Below are 19,304 nucleotides of genomic sequence, written 5' to 3' on the forward strand. Positions count from 1 at the left end.
ACGCCTGTGCTGTAAACTCGGACTTTTACTTTCTAAGTGAACTTGCTGATATCATCTCATGCACCACTCTACCTCAGTGTAACTATAATAGCAGCTTCTGTTTCCACCTTCTCAGGAGTCTGTCCTGACCAACAACACCGTACTAAGACCAAATGCAATCAATTGCACTCCTAAATAAATGAAAATATTTAGCTTTTATCCGGCTATCTGAAATTTCAACATGTTTTAAGAACCACTAACTTAAACTCGAAGACCTTAATGAGATCATTGTTGTCATTACACAGACATGATATCAAAAGTCACCCCAAAACTTTATGGGTGGCCTTAAAACCCATGTCGTAGGACACTGGATTTCCAGAGCCCAAAACTTCATGTTATGCCACCAAATGTGAATTTCTAGTGCTCTCTTTCCTTAATAGTTTTAGTCGTTTCCCAGGACTGTTTAGATTAATATTCCCACCATGCAAACAGGTTATCAGGCATCTGAGAGATGTGGAAATAGTAATCCATGGAGGAGAGAGACAAAAAAGCTTGTGCAGCAGAACAGTAGCAACTCTCCCCAATTCCTTCTAAAAACTATGAAACAGTGAGAAATATCCAGCACACATTTAAATCAGCTAGGAATATTGTGGCCAACGTGACATATCAACAGAACACCTTTTAGAGCAGATTAGTTTTTGCTTTCCATAAAACTGATTTGTAAATTATCTACCAGATCTTGCTTTTAGATTGTTGAACCATAGGAGGGATGTCACCCCATGCTGTTTCTTAATGAATAACTTATTCTTCCCAGATAGTTGGGACTGGAACTCTGCAGGTTGGTAGTGAACAAGACACCATTTAGTGATTTCTCTTCCTGAAAAACTCAGCAATAGAAATCCATCACCTCTCTTGGCAGAGTGGTGGGGAGAGGACCGGCAGGAAATAAAAAAAAGGGAAAAAACTGCAAAAGGTTTACTCCTAGAATTAGCTTGTAACCTACAATGCAGATGGCAAGTCAACAGCCGACACTGCGCTCCAGGAAAACACAACCTATCCCTCCTTCCCGACGACACAAGCTCTTCCACATGTCCCAGGGTGAGGGAAAGGATGCTTCCTATAAACAGCTCTCATGCTCTTTGAGGGGTGTGAGAAAAGTCTCAGCCAGAGAGATGTCTATCATCGCTCTGATACCACTGGTGCTTTCAGACTCTGTCTACTCTCCAAGTTCACACTCTACTGAAAAATCTGCCCTTGCCACTGCTCAATTTCTTCCCCAAAACTCTGGGGACTTCTCTTTATCATCTCATGCTCCATCATCCCAGTGCGCTGCCTCCTGATTTTGTAACCCATGAGTCCTGCCATCATAGGTGCAAGGCATTCTCCTTCCAGTGAGGACACAGGTCCCCCCTATATCTGGCTACCTACACCCAACACTGCCACTAACACCTTCCTGCCCGTCCCCATAGGAGGTAACGGCCACAGGCAGGGCTGTAGTTGATTAGCAATGTCATAGGAAATATTCTGATACACCATTTCTCTCCACAGTGCTTTACTTCCCCTTTTGCATAATAAAATTATTCAATTTGCAGATGTGTTGTTTATAATTTGTGGACAAATTGCAGTGGTGTCAATCACGAATAACTACTGAACTCAGAGATAATGTATGAAAATTAAACCAGGATAAGCAATACCAGCCAGGAGTTCATGTAAAATTGACTGATTTCAATACATAATTAACCAGACCGAGACTCAGTGTCACGAAAGGAGAACGAGTAAAAGTTCAAGCTGAAATTTGCTCCCTTTGACTCCATAATATTAAGTATTACAAGTTTCACTGCACCTTGAGCTTCATCATGGAGTCTTGGCATAACTTGTCTCCTCGTGCTGCAGAAACCTCATCTATCCCAATCAGTTTTGCTTTGTATCGGACACCGTCACCTTTAAACCTCTTTATTAAAGTGGCTTCGCTGCGATCCTGACCTGAAAAGACAAAAGGGAAACAAGGCAATTTACATGAGTGCAAAGGAAAATAAATGAATAAACACAATTAAGTGGTAAATTAGATCTAACTCCTATCTCAACACCGAAACACGCAAACATTTCAATAAAATTAGAAGGAAAGTACTAGTTCAATAAAACCCTTTGGCCTCACTGCCTCAAATGAATTCACAGTGGAATTGTTGCCATACAAAATCTTCTGCACAAAATTTGCACACAAATTAGGTTTGCAGAAGTAAGAGATAAACCTGAATCAGAGCTCATGGATCTGAAAACTTGTGATCTGTACGAGTTGTTTTAATCCCAGTACACATGAGAATTCTACATTTTGCAGACAAAACTCCAACAGAAACATGCTACTATTTCCTTGTATACTGACTTATCTAATTGTATCAACCATATTTAGACCATTAACATTTGAAAGATGGATAACCAAATTATATTATTTGCCTACAGAATATTACTGCTTTAGAACCCCCACAAGAAATACTGTCTCCTTGTTCTATTCTTTTTGCTTACAGGCATACACAAAAAAACCAGAACTAGCAAAGGCTGCTCTTGCAGGTTCACCCTGAGAAGCTTAAAAAAAGGCAAATATGTTTCTTAATAAAAAAACAATTGGGGGGAAGAGACCACTGTATGGATAAGGCCAATTGTGCTGGTTTTCTTCATAGGAGCTCGTATGGGGCTGTGTTTTGGATCTGTGCCGGAAATAGTGCTGAGCAGGCTGCCCAGGGAACTGCTGGAGCCACCATCCCTGGAGGGATTTAAAAGATGTGTGGATGTGGCACTTGGGGACATGGTTTAGTGGTGGGCTTGGCAGTGCTGAGGGAATGGTTGGACTCGATGACCTTACAGGTATTTTCCAAACCAAATAATTCTATGATTCTGTGACTGGCTGCACACTGGTTGGTGGTGAGCAACTGGTTTTCATTGGCATCACCTGTCTTTCTTGGGTTTTACCTCTCTTTTTGCACTATTTTTCTTCCCATTACCAAATTAATAATAACAAAAATAAAAATAACAACAACAACATTTCAACTATTAAGCTATCCTTACCTCAACCCACGAGTTCTCTCACTTTTACCCTTCCAGTTCTCTTCCCCTCATTCTGCTGGGAGACAACTGAGTGGCTGGGCAGTATTCAGTTGTCAGCTGGGGTTAAATCACACCACCAAATGTACCTAAATTACAATGCTCAGACTGGCCTGAACCACACGACCGTGACACCACAGTAATTCACAAAAGGGACATCTTTGTCAGGAAAACTTTCCCTCCCTCCCTGAGTATCTGCAGAACAGTTTTTACTGTGTCTTAGCTGGAAGAAATATGTTAGTTAGGGAATGAGTCTTCCAAAAATTGATTAAAAATATATTTTGCAGCTGTCTGTGGAATTTCTTGCTAGGACCTCAAAAAACCAGCAGTGAGCTGTAAATAATTGCAACCAAACAGGGAACCAAACAAATAGCATGAAAGGCACAAATCAGCAAGCAAAACTGTAAGATCTTTAAAGAATTTGTAGTTTCTTGGACCCAACTGATTCCTCCAAAACAACATGATCTGACATTGCTAAAATTTACACCATTACCACCTAAGAGCTCTAGTCACAGATTCTGCCTCATCATTCCAGTTAGTGTAAAAGAATGAACCAAGAACCATAGTCTTCTATAAATCAACCACAGGTCAGAGCCTAGTTTTAGACACCTACATTTGAGAATTCTGGCCCAAATTTTCTCCAAAGCTCAGTCCTATTTAAAAGGTCAGATTTAAGCACTGAAAAATTAATAAAATCTGCTACTGTGCTTCTGTTTTTTGATAAGCAGAAGTACAGAAGCTTTTGGAGAAAATGTTATTTTGTTTGGCATTTCTATTAGAAGTACCTTCTTCAGCAGTCAAACTTGGGTCAACTTGCTAATTTACACACCCATCAACTGGATGAATAAACTTTAGGTTCAAAACTACGGAATTGAAATTTTTACAATACCATTATGAGTATATATGACCAGCAAAGAGTACTTCCAAATGAAGATACTCATTTGGTTCTTCTCCCCCCAGAGTAGAGCACTGTCCATGCTGTGAGCTAATGATGGATTAAATGTATATTAAAAAATGAAGCTATATTATGCACTTTCAGATCTTTAAGTATGTTTGAGTTCACAAATGCTATTTCTTTCAAAGAAAAATATCAGCTCAGAGCAATGTTTTATGCCTCATTCATAGCCCCTTAAAAATAAGGCAGCTGCTAAGTGCTGCTGTGATACTTCAGTAGCCACCCAACTGTTCCCCTTGATCTGTTCTCACCCCTGCTCCCTCAAAAGAATTGAACAGGGTTCAAACTTCATGCTCTTACATTATATTGTATTAAAAATTAAAAAAAAAGGCAAATGAGACACAAATGATGCATCAGAAACTCTCAGCAGTGCTAATAACATTCCCCAGGGAAATGTCGAGGCAGATGTTGGCACCACCAGCTAAAAACAACGAAAAAACATTTTCCACTTTCAGCCTCCGGAGCGGGGCAGGAGGGAAAACATCTGGAGACACAACAAAGTACAGTGATAACAACAGACTTTTCCATATGTCTTTTATACTCGCAAAGGTATCCTGTTGATTTGCAATAAATACAATCCAATTCCAACAGCTTCCTTACCAAAAATTTCCAACCTTATGTCTTCCTTAGGGCCAAAGGCAGCTGTGAGCTAATAGCATGAGTATGTAAGTGTTCAGGAGTGTCTTCTGAGTCCAAGTTGTGACTGTGACCTTGCATTCATCAGTTATTTGAACATTTATACTTATTCCAACCTCTGATCTGTTTTACTGCACGTAACTAAATCCCTGACATTAACAGCCCATTCAAACACACCTCATGGCTGTGTTCTGCTTACGCAAGAGTCCCATGTCAATTATGACCCAGATTAAGTAGGATAAAGTGCTTTTGGGATAAATGACTGGGAAAAATCATCAACCTGAAAATGATGTAGTTATTTGAAACTGCGGTGGAAGCTGCAAATTACTAGAGAGTACAAACTCAGCCGTAAAACCCTAGAGCATATGTCCCGTGCAAGGCACAGAGCATGCACACGCACACTGCCCTATATTGTACATCAGCCATCTGCAACAGTCACCATTTCACACATATACCCAGATCTCCTCCCATCCATATTCATGCCATATTCCCAAATTTTGGTGCTGTAATCAGCACTGAAAAACTTTCTACCTGCATAGGAAATTACTGTATGACACTGTCAGTACAGACAATTTTACAGCACCCACGAGGTGTGAGATTCATGTGGGGCAATACTTCGTTTGCACACTTAGAAAGCAGATAGTCCAGACTCTCATCAAAAAAGAAAAAGGTTTTTTTTTAGTGACAGTTCTTGAACAAGGTTCTTTCTGTATTTGAAACTTCATGAATCAGAGATATCTGAATTACAAGGCTGTAATTCTTAAGTTTTGGGGGAGGGTAAATGATAACATTAAACCACTAAACTAGAGAGTTTTCTGTGCCAGGAACCCACCCAAGAAAGCGCCTCCCTCTTTCCTTCCATGTAATAAGTGGAGTCAATCTTTGCTCCTTCACAGCTTCCACCTTCCGAGGAAGCCAAAACCCCCCTAAAAAGGTCACACAAACTCAGTTTAGGAAGGGGATCACTTTTAATTAGAAAATGTGCCGCTCTTGACCCAGGCAAGAAAAGTTTTGTTTGCAGTGTATAACCCTCAGAGGCCCTTAAAATGTAAATGTTAGAGTAATTATTTTATTATTATCTACTTATGTAGATGTCACCACACACCCTTAAGCCATATGTATTCCAGCTGGACCCCCTGCTCCTGCATGAGTAGGACAACATGATCTTTGCCGCTGAGTTGTGACATTGCACTCGGACTTTCACGGTCTTGAGAGCAACAAATCCCCAGAGCTGGGTGGTGCAAAGTGCTTCTGAGCTCGCATCTAAAGCAGAGATATCAGCATGATCAGTGTTAAGGTACTTTATCCATCTCCCTAAAGCTACTGTAGAAGTAATAAACAAGGTTTGTAATGCAGTCAATCATTTTTATTCAAGGCAATATACCTTAATTAAACCAAGACTCCCTCAGGCAAGCTAGAGACAGCCCCGAACCCAAACTCCCAAGTACTCAACTCCAAGTCCAGCCAATCCCAAGAGTTGACTGGCCAACAGTCCAAGAGGGAAATAAGCTACTGTGGAAGATCCACAGCCCGAGCTGGATAGAGGTAGGTGCTCCCAGGGCCGTACCCAGCAGCAGCAGGGACTAGGGCTTCTAGGGAAGCTGCACCCAAGGCAGTACCACACCCTGCCTTTGACAGCAAGAGGGAGAGCTGTGTTCGAATTATCTCGCTCCCCACAGTGCTCTTAATTTTGCAGCCTGCAGCTCATTTAAGGTCTGCTTTCCAGGCACTGTATATTTTAGTGAATGTTTCAAGAAGACTTATCCTCACTCTTGGTACAAGTCAAGGATTACACCTGATTTCGGCTCTTAACCCAACAGAACACTGAGATAACACTGTATTAATATGTTAACATTTAGAGCAAATGCTTTTCATCCTCCCAGGGGATCTGTAAGTGAGCGTCTTTCTTAAATAGAAAAAGAAAATAAACCAAAGCATCGCAGCAATAAGAACACTGTTGCTCTTTCTGTCCTTGTAACACACTAAACATTCTTCATAGTACCTGCTAATCTAAGCCAATAACCCCAGAAATGGCTATATCCTTTATTTAAATGTGTGAAGCCCTCAGAGCATAATCTAAATTTCTTGATTTTACCACTGTAAAATATATAATGATATTATCACCAAAGTCAATAACATGCTCCTGGCAATCAATTTGCTGGAGAACGACACAGCACTGTCTTTTTTCTTCTTTTCTAACTAATAAACTGTCAAGGTTGTATTCATTCAAATTATGTACACATTCAAATTATAAACCTGAAATAACACCTCCTTCTATATCACTGGGTTGAAAAACAATCCCATACACACTTATAAGAGTCTACATCTTCCGGGGGACAATTAGCATTTTTATAGGTTTGTATAGCACCAATGTAGAGGAAAATACAAAACACTGTGGTGCAGAATGACCTCTAAGATACCACACAGATTGAAGAATATTAAATTAATTGCTAAGTGAAAGATATTTCCCATTATCTGTGCATACATATGCACCTATGTGCATATATATATGCATAATTTTATGTATTTGCACATATGCATACACACATGGTGCACAGGTTCATTTGGTACCAATTATCTGAAGAAAACTCACAGTAATTTTAATCAAGTACAGATTTCCTTAGAAAAACACACCCAAGTACATAAGCAGGTGTAAAAGAGAAAATACTCATAGGTAATTACATGTACATTTATTTCAGTATAGCATGAACTAAATAGCAATTCATGAAGGAATCATGAAAAACTCTGATTTTTCTCCTTGATGGCATATTTTTCTCAATGGCTTCACAGAACCTCAAGTCCAGTACAGAGGGCTCAAAATCATCCACCACACAAAGGGATGGATCGTCATACCACAACCACAGCACCTCGGGAATGCAATTCTTTGTTCATACACATAAAAAAGTTCAGTGTATCATGTTTATCTGGGATTTTAAAACTAAGAAAACCCCACAAGTTCTCAAGATTCTTTGCTATCTGTTACTCTAATTTTTGAAATTTTCTGCTAGAAGTAGAAAACTTGGAGTTGCCAGGTCACGTATCTGTCACTGTCTTTGGGAGCACAACTGCCCAAACCCCCTGTGTGACACCCACAGATCTGTCACAGAAAAATAAAATCTTTTTTCCTTTTTTAATGTAACATTTTAGAAAAGAATCGACATCATACTGGTATATGTGCCCAAAATTTAACTTCTAGTTAATCACTACCATTCTCTTCCTCTAACAATATTTCTCAAATGAGTTTCTCGCAATTAGCCATTTTCAACTTTTGTTGTTGTTGTTTCTTTTTTTTTGAACAGGAGAAATACTTAAAGTTTTAATTTCAAGATCTATCCTTCATCTTAAGAGATCAGAGTACAGTCACAGCAAGATCTGCTCACAACATCAACCACTGCTGTCTTTTAAATGAAGACATTGGACTTTGCACTTTATTTCATTGATAAAGGCTAATCCCTAGCAACTGAAAAAACCTACTGACGTAGCGAAATACAACTTTATATGGGGTTACAACCTTAAAAAACACGCTAAAGTTTCAAAAGGAATGAGTACCTCTTTTCTATATAGGTCCCTACACAAAACCTTGATTACAATTTATGGGTACAACTGGAATGCAAACTTTGTTCATCAATTGATAGGAAATCTCCTAAAAAGTCTGCAAGATGTGTTCTGGAGTGCTTTTAGCTTCTCCAGCTCCAGACAGTGCTGTGGAGTCAACACATGAATCCCGTCGGGGTCTCCTATATTGCCAAAGTGACATTGCCATGTGCATAAAACCTCAGCAAACTCTCTGTTAAACCTCCCTCTCCAAGAACCCCACCTCCTCCTAGGAGCTGCCCTTGCCCAGGAGGGCCATCAGGAAGCACATGAGCCTCCCAGCACAGGGAATTAGAGGGAGAACCTTCCTCCCATCCTGTTGCTGCTTCAGTCCTCTGGATCCTTCAGCTCTGAACAAGGTAAAATGCCCCGTTTTGACAGCAACGCAAACATTTGTCTTGGATGCAAAGACCGAGAGTAATTCTACAGAAAATGATAAACCACTTAAAGAGGGGACACACAAACCACTCTGTAGGCTCAATGAACTTCTATTATGGTTTAATTTAAAAACATTACCTACAATTTTAAGCACAGATAAAGGCTCTCCAGGAAAACTCAATCATCATTCAGACTATCATCTCAGCAGTACTCCCGGATTTTTCAGCACTGCTGTTCACAAAACCTCCAACGGAGAGATTTATGGCTTCTGGAATTATTAGCCAGTGAATTACTGTACTTGAAGGCACCTACACATACCCACTCTTAGAACCAAGTTTCCTCCGTAAGCAAATAAGATGTTCCCATATTATTTGCTGGTTTTAATCAGAGCTTTGTAAGAAGAGATGTCTTCATTAGGTGACAGCAACTTGCCAAGTTTTTATCTGAGTACTCTCCACAAACCGATACAAAACGAGATGTACGTTTGACTGTCTCTAAAGCAAAACGTTTGCATGGACTAGATTAAATTATTTCCTTATAGAACGGTGAAGTACATGTGAGCGTGTCAAGAGAAGGGTTCTGTTATTTACAGAGAAGGCCTCAGTATAAAATAATGTTTGATTTAAACTTTGGACAAATCTCAGTGATGGAGAGTCAGGGGCGAGCACCAGGGAGATGGCAGTGATTGAGCACACAGGCTCCACAGGCAGATGACAAAGCACTCATTTTCCTTTTAGCCCGAAGGCTCACTGATCAATTTTATTTTCTTAGATGGTTTTTGAGATGACAGTACATGGGCACATCTTCAGACACAGAAATGACCAAGAGCTGAATGTAATTAAACTTCCTTTCAGCCTCTGTACCATGCAAGTCTTCATAAATCTTTGAAAGCCATTTTGTAAGTGGCCTTTTACAAGCTGTGTGCAGAAGCAGCTAAACTTCTAAATTCTACATTGATTTTAAGTGAAATGAGACCCTGCAATAAAACTTCATTTTGGGGTACTAACCTTGTTCAGCAAGCCCCAGGGAATGACCAAAAGTGAAACAAGGAAAACTTGGCAGTCCATTTTATGCCGTTAGAGAATTAAAATGAGGTTTTCTGGACAACTAGAGGGAAAGGGAGAAGACAGATAACTGTGGATTTTGCTCTTGAAAGACAGAAGATAGTTTGGAAATCTTTGTTCACCTAACATTTCAAAGCTGGGGTAAATGTTTAAGTCAAGCAGACATCAAAATGTCAAGTACATAAAGCCTTTGGGAAACCAAGGTCATCAACCAGTTCATTCCTTACCCACTTGCCTGGATGTCAGTATTAAATTGGCTGCTTCTGAGCCAAAATCAGTGAAGAAAAGGCAATTGATTTTACAGTGATCCTTAATTTGCATTAACATGTGCACTGCATTTGGATGGGGCATGGTAAAAGCCCAATCATTTTGGAAACCAAAGGACCTGTTACAGCTGTACTAATATGGTCAAGCAAAACAGCCCCAATGGGACAGCAGTTGACACCATCAGCTGCCAAAAATCTCTGTAAAGGACTTCCAAAGCAGCAAGGAGAGGCCAGTCCAAAGGGGCTGCTAAATTACCCCAGACTGTGTCATTTCTCAACCAAATGAACCTGAACCTGTTGGGGGAGAGGAAGGTAAATTAGAATTGCCTTTCCTTCCAAGCTCCACCATAGCACTGAGAAGCACCTTAAAGCAGCTGAAAAATTAACCAACATTAGGAAAACTGATCATTTACAGATGAGCATCTAAAGAATTATTTTGGCATGCGAACATGCAACAAGATCTAGAGTTGCTGAATTTCCTTGATTTCTCTTTAATCCTACAAGAACTGTTAGAGTTCAGAACTCATGAAAAAAAAAATCAAGCTGCTTTTATGTGTCTACCTATACCTGGAAGTATGCAGTTTTCAGGAACAATTTTAATTAGACTGTAACTAATCCAGGACACAGACATGCATGTGCTTACACATAGCACCCCAAAGTCATGTTGAGACACACAAATTCACAATTTACACTTCAAAGCCCACAAATATATTCTGTTGATAAGTCTATCAAAGAGTTCAGTTTTTGTTATGTATAAAGAAAGAGAAAGGGTGGAGAATCAGTTCACTTCATACAAATGCCAAATTCTTGTGCTGCCCTAAGATAAATGTTAATTCTCCGGGACTATAAAAAGAGCAAGTTAAGAAAAGGTTATGCTCTGCTGATTAACATCCCCAAATTTCTCACATGTTCAATAAGAGAAAAAAATCTTTCCATTGAAGATAACCAATTACAGATGCTAAAGTCCCCAAAGAAAAGAGCAATAGCCCGTAACAGCTAAAGCAGGAGGATCAAGCCATTCATTGATTTACACTTCACCCTCTCCTGTCACTGGTGTGGTCTCCCACTGCATCAGTGCTGGGTGCAGGCACAGAAATAGGTCTGTGCACCACACTGGATGCAATCATGGATGTGTGCCAGGGGAACCTTCCTCCTCCAAGCCATCTTTGCCAGTGTAGGACTTTAATTTACTCTGTTACAGACTCATGCCAGCGCTCCACAAAATGATGCAGTAAAGCCCATGAGGCTGTAAACATCTGTAAACTGCAGAGTTATGCTTATGTTCCTTGACTGATTTCGTTCACCACCGCAAATAAAGTCTCACCTAAATCATAGGACTTGGTCTTCTGGGGAGAGAAGGTGAACATGATACTCTCAGGCACATGGTTTGAGGACTTGGGGACGGTCTGTGCAGGGCTAAGGGTTGGACTCGATGATCCTTCTGGGTCCCTTCCAGCTCAGCATATTCTGTGATTCTGTGAACAGTCTTGAAGCATAAAAGGTCTCCTATTTGACCTCCTCTGAAGGTCACTCCACCCCACTTCCCACTTCATTTAATCCCAAAAACACTTAAGACACCACTGAGCAAAGACTCCAGCAGAAAAGCCACATCACTTGCTGTTCTGTCACAGCAATGATGTCACCAATGTGACATTGCAGCTGCAGAACCACCCTGCACCTTTCTTTCTGTGGAATTAGCAGCACTGACAATTATGTCTGGATTTATTAGACATTCTGATGATATTGGTATAAAATGCAGTTCTGGAACATGCAGACCTTTAAGTTTCTAGTTTAAAATGCTGGCTCCAAGGCCATGACATTATGGGCAGCATGTGGCTTCAGAAGGGAATTATGTACCCAACTTACAACGCCTATTTTCATTCAGAAAAATGAAAAGAATAAAAATGACATGTTAAAGACACCCAGTAAATAGGTTTTTAGAAATTATCTTGAGATCACATTAATTCAATAAGAAAAGCAGCTGCTATTTTTTTTTCCACAGTCAAATGGAAATACCAGTGTTCGCCACACGGCAGTCAACAAAAAAACCAAACCACTATTTCCCTGCTGAAATTGTTCACATTTTGTTATCCAATGTTTCAGGAAGAAAATTATTTTCATTTTGGCCTCCCACCGCCTCTGCAACATCAGAGAATGTCTCTCCCTGTTGGAAAAACAATAGGAGGCAAAGAGGAAAGCAGCTTTTTTCCTGAGACTTTGGGCTAAAAAACACCATCAATTTCGAAATTACAACAGTGGCAAAGTGCTTCTTTCAATCTGGTCCTTTCATTTTTGCCTCCTGCTGCCGTTCCTATTGTCAAAGTGGCAGCAGGAGGCAGAAATGAAAAGACTACTGCTGGCACTCACCCTTGGGCAAAGTGTTGATAAGAGAAGAAACATCCCTGTGCCAGGACAAATTCCAGAGGTAGGAAATTGGGGTTTGCGCATCCCTCGTGCGTGTAGAGCCACGAAGGATCAGCACATCAGGATAACTCCTCTATTTCTGGAGCTACAACTGATCAGGCATCAAGGAAGTGTTTGGGCTGGTACTCAGGAAACTAAGTATGAAACAGAATATTGTAAGAAAAGTAGTAAAATACAACAAAAACGAACTGATAAAACCCACCAGCCAACTCTGCTTCAAGTAAGAGGAAAGGGTATTACTCAACTGGGAAAAGCTGGGTCACTTTTTCAAGACAGTGAAATGGGTTGAATTAAAGGCACAAGAGCCCAAGTGCCCACCAAAAATACTTGAATCCAAAGAGCCTGTTGGTACGTGAGGAGAAGCAGGACAAAACACCAGAGTTGAGTGCTCAGTTAAGTGCCAAGATTTTCACAAATTTTAACACATTTGCTGAGCCACCTGCAGACCAGTCCAGTATTTCAGAGCTATTTACCTAAGGAATGGCAGGAAGGTATAGTGCAACCAGAAGGGAATCCCTAACAACCCTCCTTCCAAACTCTGCAAGACAGAGAGAAGCTCCTAAAATGGTGACTGTAACTAACTCAGCCAAGTCATCACCTCCATCTCTTGCTCTTTGGTGAAGCTTCCAAAGAATCCAAATTGTTCAGCTGCAAATCAGTGTCCTCCAAACATGACTTATTTTAAAAGGATTCCTTCATTCCCTGAAAGGAGGAGCTCCATCCCCAACTGAGCAGTACCGAAGTTGTCTCTGCTTACAGCCCCCAAGGCTATGTCTGGCAGCTGTGCACTGGAAGGGTGACTGAATCGTATCCTTTTGGAAGAAATATGGGTGCTAAAGAGACAGTTTAACCTAGTTCTAGGAAGTTTTAAGCAGCTGAAGCAAATCAAGATAGAGGGTAGGAGCTGTGCTTTGGCCTGGCCTTGCTTAAGGCTTGAAAGAGAACATATTATTTGCCAAGATTATACATGTGTTTTTACTACCTTTGTGGTAACAAGAGTTCATTACAAGAGACCAAAATATTACTCTGAAGACCTTGAGAAAAAAATTGTGAACAAAGCTGACTTCATCTAGAGATTCTTCGAAAACACAGAAAACAACAGGGAAGTGAATAAAGGGGCTACTAAAATTGAATATATTATTTTTTCATTGCATTGGTTACATAAAAGGAGGGTTTTCTTCGTTGAAGCTGAGACATGACAAAGGTACTTTTCACCCAATAAAAATAAAAAGCAATGGTACTTCACAAATAAAAGCACTATTATTACTTGTGCTAGAACTGAACAACAAAAATTTACGAAGCTTGAAAACTTTATTCTGAGTAATGTGCACCTAAAATGTTTCCTCACCTGTGTTTGTTAAAATAATAATGGTAGATGATTAAAAAAAATCCATATAAACTTAAAGTGAGAGGAGTCTTTTTCTAAGGTCAGAGTTTTCTCTTAACTTATACTAAATCGGTTTTATATTAACTTTTAAGGACATGCAGATAAAAGCAGTCTGCTGAAATCAACACGGGTATAAAGAGCAGCCACAGGGGAAGAAATAGATTCTATTTATATTATCACAATATTACCAGATTTTTAAAACACTATTATTCCTTTTGCAGTTGTGCTTATCTTCTGAAAAGGGGAAGGCCTGTCTACAAGGTATAATACTCTCATTATTTGGCTGCTGGTACCACCAAGCTTTTCTGGCTATTTCTACTTCTAACAGATTTTTTGAGAACATGCTGAAAACACTGATCAAATGACGCACAAGTCCTTCTTTGGACTGCACCCCAATGCCTTCTCGATATCTTGCCTATAACTTATTCATTTACAAACAAAATTGACTGTGTCTAATCTCCGTGAAAAAAACCCAACAATCTAATAATGTAATGTCTGTATGCAGCTTAGTATATTATAAGATCGGGCATTGCTATGCCAGGTTAGCCTGCTATTAGCTGGGGGATTCTCGAGCATCTGTCATGCAAAGTAGGTCAATTTCTAGCCATATAATTCTGATTATGTCAAAATATTTATTCATGAGTTTTCTAATTCGACATACTTCAAATAAGTCATATTTATGTAAAAAAACCCATCTAAATTATGGTTACTAACAACTGGGTTATCGCAGCTTCAAACACTCTGCTAATCCGGAGACGTGGATAATGTTTTTTCCTTACAATGTACTATGTAGTAACAGAATTGTTTTCATTTCCTATTTGCCATTATTTTTAGCCTGGTTTATCAGGGAAACAAGAGTAACATAGCCCCACACTCTCTGGGTGTTATGTGGGAATGTGCAAAGCAATGGAATCCCCCACCCTCCCTTCTCATGCCCACTCTTCCCTGCATTAACACTTCAACCTTTGGGCAAATTTCAGTCAAGTCTTATCTATATTATGAATTTTTCACTTCACTAGTCAGGGGAAAATACACAGCTCAATAGAAGAGAGAGACACTATGGATGGATGTGCTGAGGAAAGACCAAGCTGTAAGCTTAGATCAACACCAAGACCAAAGAAACCAGGCTTTACCAGTCCCTCAATGCACAAAAGTCTCTCCATCAAAATTAGAAGATTACCAGGAGGAAAGGGGGGTGGGTATACAATGACTGTCATCCACATGCTCAGAAGATCTAACCCCTTCCATGGAGAGATGAGGAATGACTCCAAGCTGCAGGCAACTCTCCTGCAATACCAGGGAGATGGAAAAGTTCACAGAATGATGGGCAGGGACACCTTTCACTAGACTAGGTTGCTCCAAGCCCCATTCAACATAGCCTTAAACACTTCCCGGGATGGGGCACCCACCCTTTCTCTAGGAACCACTTCATTATCCAGCCAAGGCCAGCTCTGACTACTTGATCACATAAAGACAAGAACTTACAACAACTCCAAAGTTTTCAGTGCTATTGCAAGCAAAGGTCTTCAGGATCACCATTTTCTTCATTCCACTCACCCTGCTGCAGCATTCAGATTACCTATGGATTTCTTCTTGCTTTTACCAATCCTTGCTTTTATCAGCACACACATGACGGATTCCACTTTTTACCCACCGTATCCCTATTAAATATCCTAAAAACTTTGGCAGAAGTAAAATCTTTTTTCTCCCCAAATAAGTGCTGCCTAAGCCTATACTTCATCTTCTAGTGCCAGGAGTTGTAACTGAAAATGTATGGTATTATCATTCCTAAGGCAAAAATTGATGAGTTTAATTCTTGCTTTACTATGTTTTCTTTTATGCCATTCTAGCACACACTGGTAAATCAAAATGAAGGGACACTGTATGCCCACGGTGAGATGCAAAAGACAAAGAAGCTGCATGCAAGTTCTCCTTGATCACATTTAACAGCTTATGTGTGTCTGTAAGATTCTTTACTTCCAGGACAGAATTGAAGGAGTGGCTTTACTTTACATCAGTTAAGAAGTTTTCCCTGAACAATGGAGACACACCAGACTTAGAACCTTTTGATGGTCTTTCATTTTTGCAAACTATCAAACCTTCAGGTCACCTTGATACACTCAAGCTAGAAAGGCTGCACCTGAAAAAATCATTAGGATGCTGAAACTCTGAAGTCATTATTCATACAGCTACTTTTATAAGCTTTTAAGTACAAAAGCATGTTTCTGGGCACCATTTTAAGAAGCTGTTTATCACTGTTCAGCCCTCAGTCCTCTGACACCTGCAAGAGACATCACAACCATCACTCCCATGTTTGCTCGAGGTACCACGTATGCAGACATCTATGTTCTGTCAGTGACCTTTTTAATCAAAGAAAAGAAAAGGGGGGCATTAACACTTTTAAATGCTTTCAATTGCCAGTGTACTAATATTAATTTTCTAAATGTTCTTCTACCGGGGTAATTAAACCACAGTCTGTGTTCCCTTTGTCTGGCTGCTTCTCATGCAGGGATTTAAATGCTATGTTTTGTTTCATCTGTAATTGTTTTCCCTTAGACCTTTCTGGTGGAGACTGCGGGCATTCAGTATAATCTGATTTGTTGATTATGTCCGTGGCATTTATTTAACTGCCTATTGGGTTGGTTTGAAAGAATCACAACAGTGGCTAATAAGACAAATCTCAGAACTACCATTTAAGAAAAACTCTTTCAAGATTTAAATGCCAATTCTTTCTTCACTCACCCTCCTACATGATACCCCCAAACCAAAAACTATTCAATATTTAAAGCATCAACAGTGAGTCTGAAACAACAGACCAAAACATTAGTTTACATGTTGAAATACACTTCTACTGTATAGACTTTATAGTTTAAAAACTACTGTTATATCCAAAGCCTTTCGTATTTTAGAAAACCAAACAGTATAAGACAAGGCAAGCTGCAGCAGATATTGCAAGATAAGGAAGACTCGATCTTTGAGATCATATTTTGGCAAGTGGCAATTTAAAAATTATGCAGAACTTTGGCAAACTCTGAAACCGCCTTTTGGTGGTCTGTGCTGCCCATCCTTCACTTAACGCAGTTCTTTACCTACAACTCTGTTACTTTCCTTAAAAAAATGTGTGGGTTTGATTTTGTTTCAAATGTTCTGATTTCCAACTCCAGGGCCCTCAACATAAGAAGGATGTGGAGCTGCTGGAGCAAGTCCAGAGGAAGTCATGAGGATGCTCTGAGGGCTGGACCCCTTCTGCTCTGGAGACAGGCTGGAAGAGCTGGGTTTTTTGAGCCTGGAGAAGACTCTTTGAAGACCTTACTGCACCTTCTGGTACCTAAAGGGGCTCCAAGAGAGCCAGAGTGGGACTTTTGACAGGGCACGGAGTGGCAGGACAAGGAGGAATGGCTCCTTGACTACCAAAGGGCAGGGTTAAATTAGATATTAGGAAGAAATTCTTCCCTGTGAGGGTGGGGAGGCCCTGGCACAGGTTGCCCAGAGAAGCTGTGGCTGCCTCATCCCTGGAAGTGTTCAAGGCCAGGTTAGATGGGGCTTGGAGCAACCTGGTCTAGTGGAAGGTGTCCCTGCCTATGGCAGGGGTTGGAACAAGATGGTCTTAAAGGTTCCTTCCAACCTAAACCGTTCTGTGATTCTATGACGTCTCCTTTTCACCACATTAAATATTAAGCATTTGTAAAGCAGACAGTGCAGACACACGTGTGCTTGTACAAAAGAGAGATGTTTCAGCCTGACTTACGTTAGAACCCCCTTGTACAGCAGGACCGGCCTTGGTCAGGATTGAGCTGACTAAACATCCATCTGAATAATGCCGCAATGGAAAGCTCAGCAAAGGAGGTAATAACAGTAGACAAAACAGGATTCATTTAATCAGCCATATATTTCTCTGATTACAACAAACAAAGAAACAGGATTGTACGACAATTTTGAGAGCTTGGTAAACTTCATCAGTGCCTTGTAATGACGCCTTGGCAAGAAATAAGTGAAATACAAAGATTTTTCAGATTGAGACTGTGTAAACAGTTTCCACTTTTAGAAATGTATCTTAGCAACTCATAGAAATGATTTTAAAAGACAGCTGGACAAAACCATAATTTGGAATAAAACCAGATGTAATTGCTAAACCAGCAAGTCTGGTGGTCCCAAGCTGGTCTTGCAGCACCAGCTCAACTGTGATTCAAGATGCTGAGAAAAGAAACACCAGGACAAACAGATGTTTCAAAAACAACATCTGCAGGATCAACTAAAAAAGATGCATCAGAGTTGGTAGAAATGATTCTGAATTTTGTATTTCTTTCTTACTGATGTAGAAAATCTCTTTGGCTTCCAGTAGCAAGGCCTGCTGGACAGGCACCTCCTGTTCTGCATTTGCATGTTGTTAGACAGAGATGCAGGATGTACAACTGAAATTTATGTATCAGGTGTTCACGCAATTCCATTGCAAATCAAAAATTTTTAGTTAGTTTTTCAGGAGAAAACTGAAAGAAGGAACTTGTATAATAATTCACAGACCTTGATTAAATAACTAATCCATAATTCAGTAGAGAGATTCTGCTGACATCACCAGCAACAAAAAGGTGCATCAAATCTATCATGAATACAAAAAGAGCCTAAACTATACTTCAGGATTAGTATTCAGACTACAACTGCATAAGCATTATCGGCAATGGGGATAAACCATGTTTATACACAATAGGTCATGTTTTAAAACCCTCCAAGAAGCTGAAATATGAGAGTAGAGCATCCTACTCCTGAGATGCAAACAGAGAGGAGTCCTCAGAACACACTCAATTCTACCATGGAGGATTATTTTGCTTTCCAACATCTGTTTACATGTGATCTACAGCACATGGCATACAGAAAATAATTAACTATCAGGCTGTAAATTCAGATACTGTTGGGTAATTACCATAGTCATAAATCTTGGCAACTGCAGCCAGAAGTGGTGGTGAATGGCAGCAGATTCCACAGGTGGGCCACAGACAGGATCCCAGTTTGATGTTCAAGGACTGGGCAAGGGATTCTTGGGGGATGAGGAAATTTTGGGGCATCTTTAGGGAGTGAGGCTGTTTTTAAGCCAACACTTACCATACATTCTCCTGGGCAGCTTAGCTATCAAGGAGGAACTATATTATACTGACAATCTAATGAGTAAGAAGATTATTTTTAACTATCATAGATACATATAACTCCCTTAAAATTCACATTTAACAGTTTGCTAGAGGATATTTTTCCACAAGAAACACGAGTTAATTTTCAGTCTCACATGGCATCCTGAATATTCAAAGGGAGGTTCAACTAATTCTTTGATTTTTCATTTCTCCAAAGGTCAAGTTTTAACAATTCTGTTATAAAGTTTGTCAACAGATACCATACCAAACCAGTCACACACGCTGCAACATACTGCACATTTAGTTTTGTTTCAATTGGTAAAATACGATCTATTCTGCCAGGTTACATATAAGGGGCCATTGATGCATTGAAAGGGAGTCTTGTATTACTATTTTTCCTCTATG

The 19,304-nt window shown here is 40.0% G+C and overlaps 1 protein-coding gene across 18 annotated transcripts in view; it reads right to left on the bottom strand.

Annotated features, from left to right (window-relative positions):
• Positions 1–19,304, bottom strand: part of DAB1 (DAB adaptor protein 1) — a 435,450-nt gene that overhangs the window by 59,565 nt on the left and 356,581 nt on the right. For all 18 annotated transcript variants that reach the window (XR_004358564.1, XM_032696501.1, XM_032696507.1 and 15 more), the window contains one exon: positions 1,823–1,962. Coding sequence is in view for 17 of the 18 variants with exons in the window: in XM_032696501.1 (XP_032552392.1) it covers positions 1,823–1,962 (140 nt within the window). In the remaining variant the exon portion in view is untranslated. The remainder of the gene's footprint in view (positions 1–1,822; positions 1,963–19,304) is intronic.

The sequence above is a fragment of the Chiroxiphia lanceolata genome, chromosome 9 (assembly GCF_009829145.1).
Source record: "Chiroxiphia lanceolata isolate bChiLan1 chromosome 9, bChiLan1.pri, whole genome shotgun sequence".
Lineage (NCBI taxonomy): Eukaryota > Metazoa > Chordata > Aves > Passeriformes > Pipridae > Chiroxiphia > Chiroxiphia lanceolata.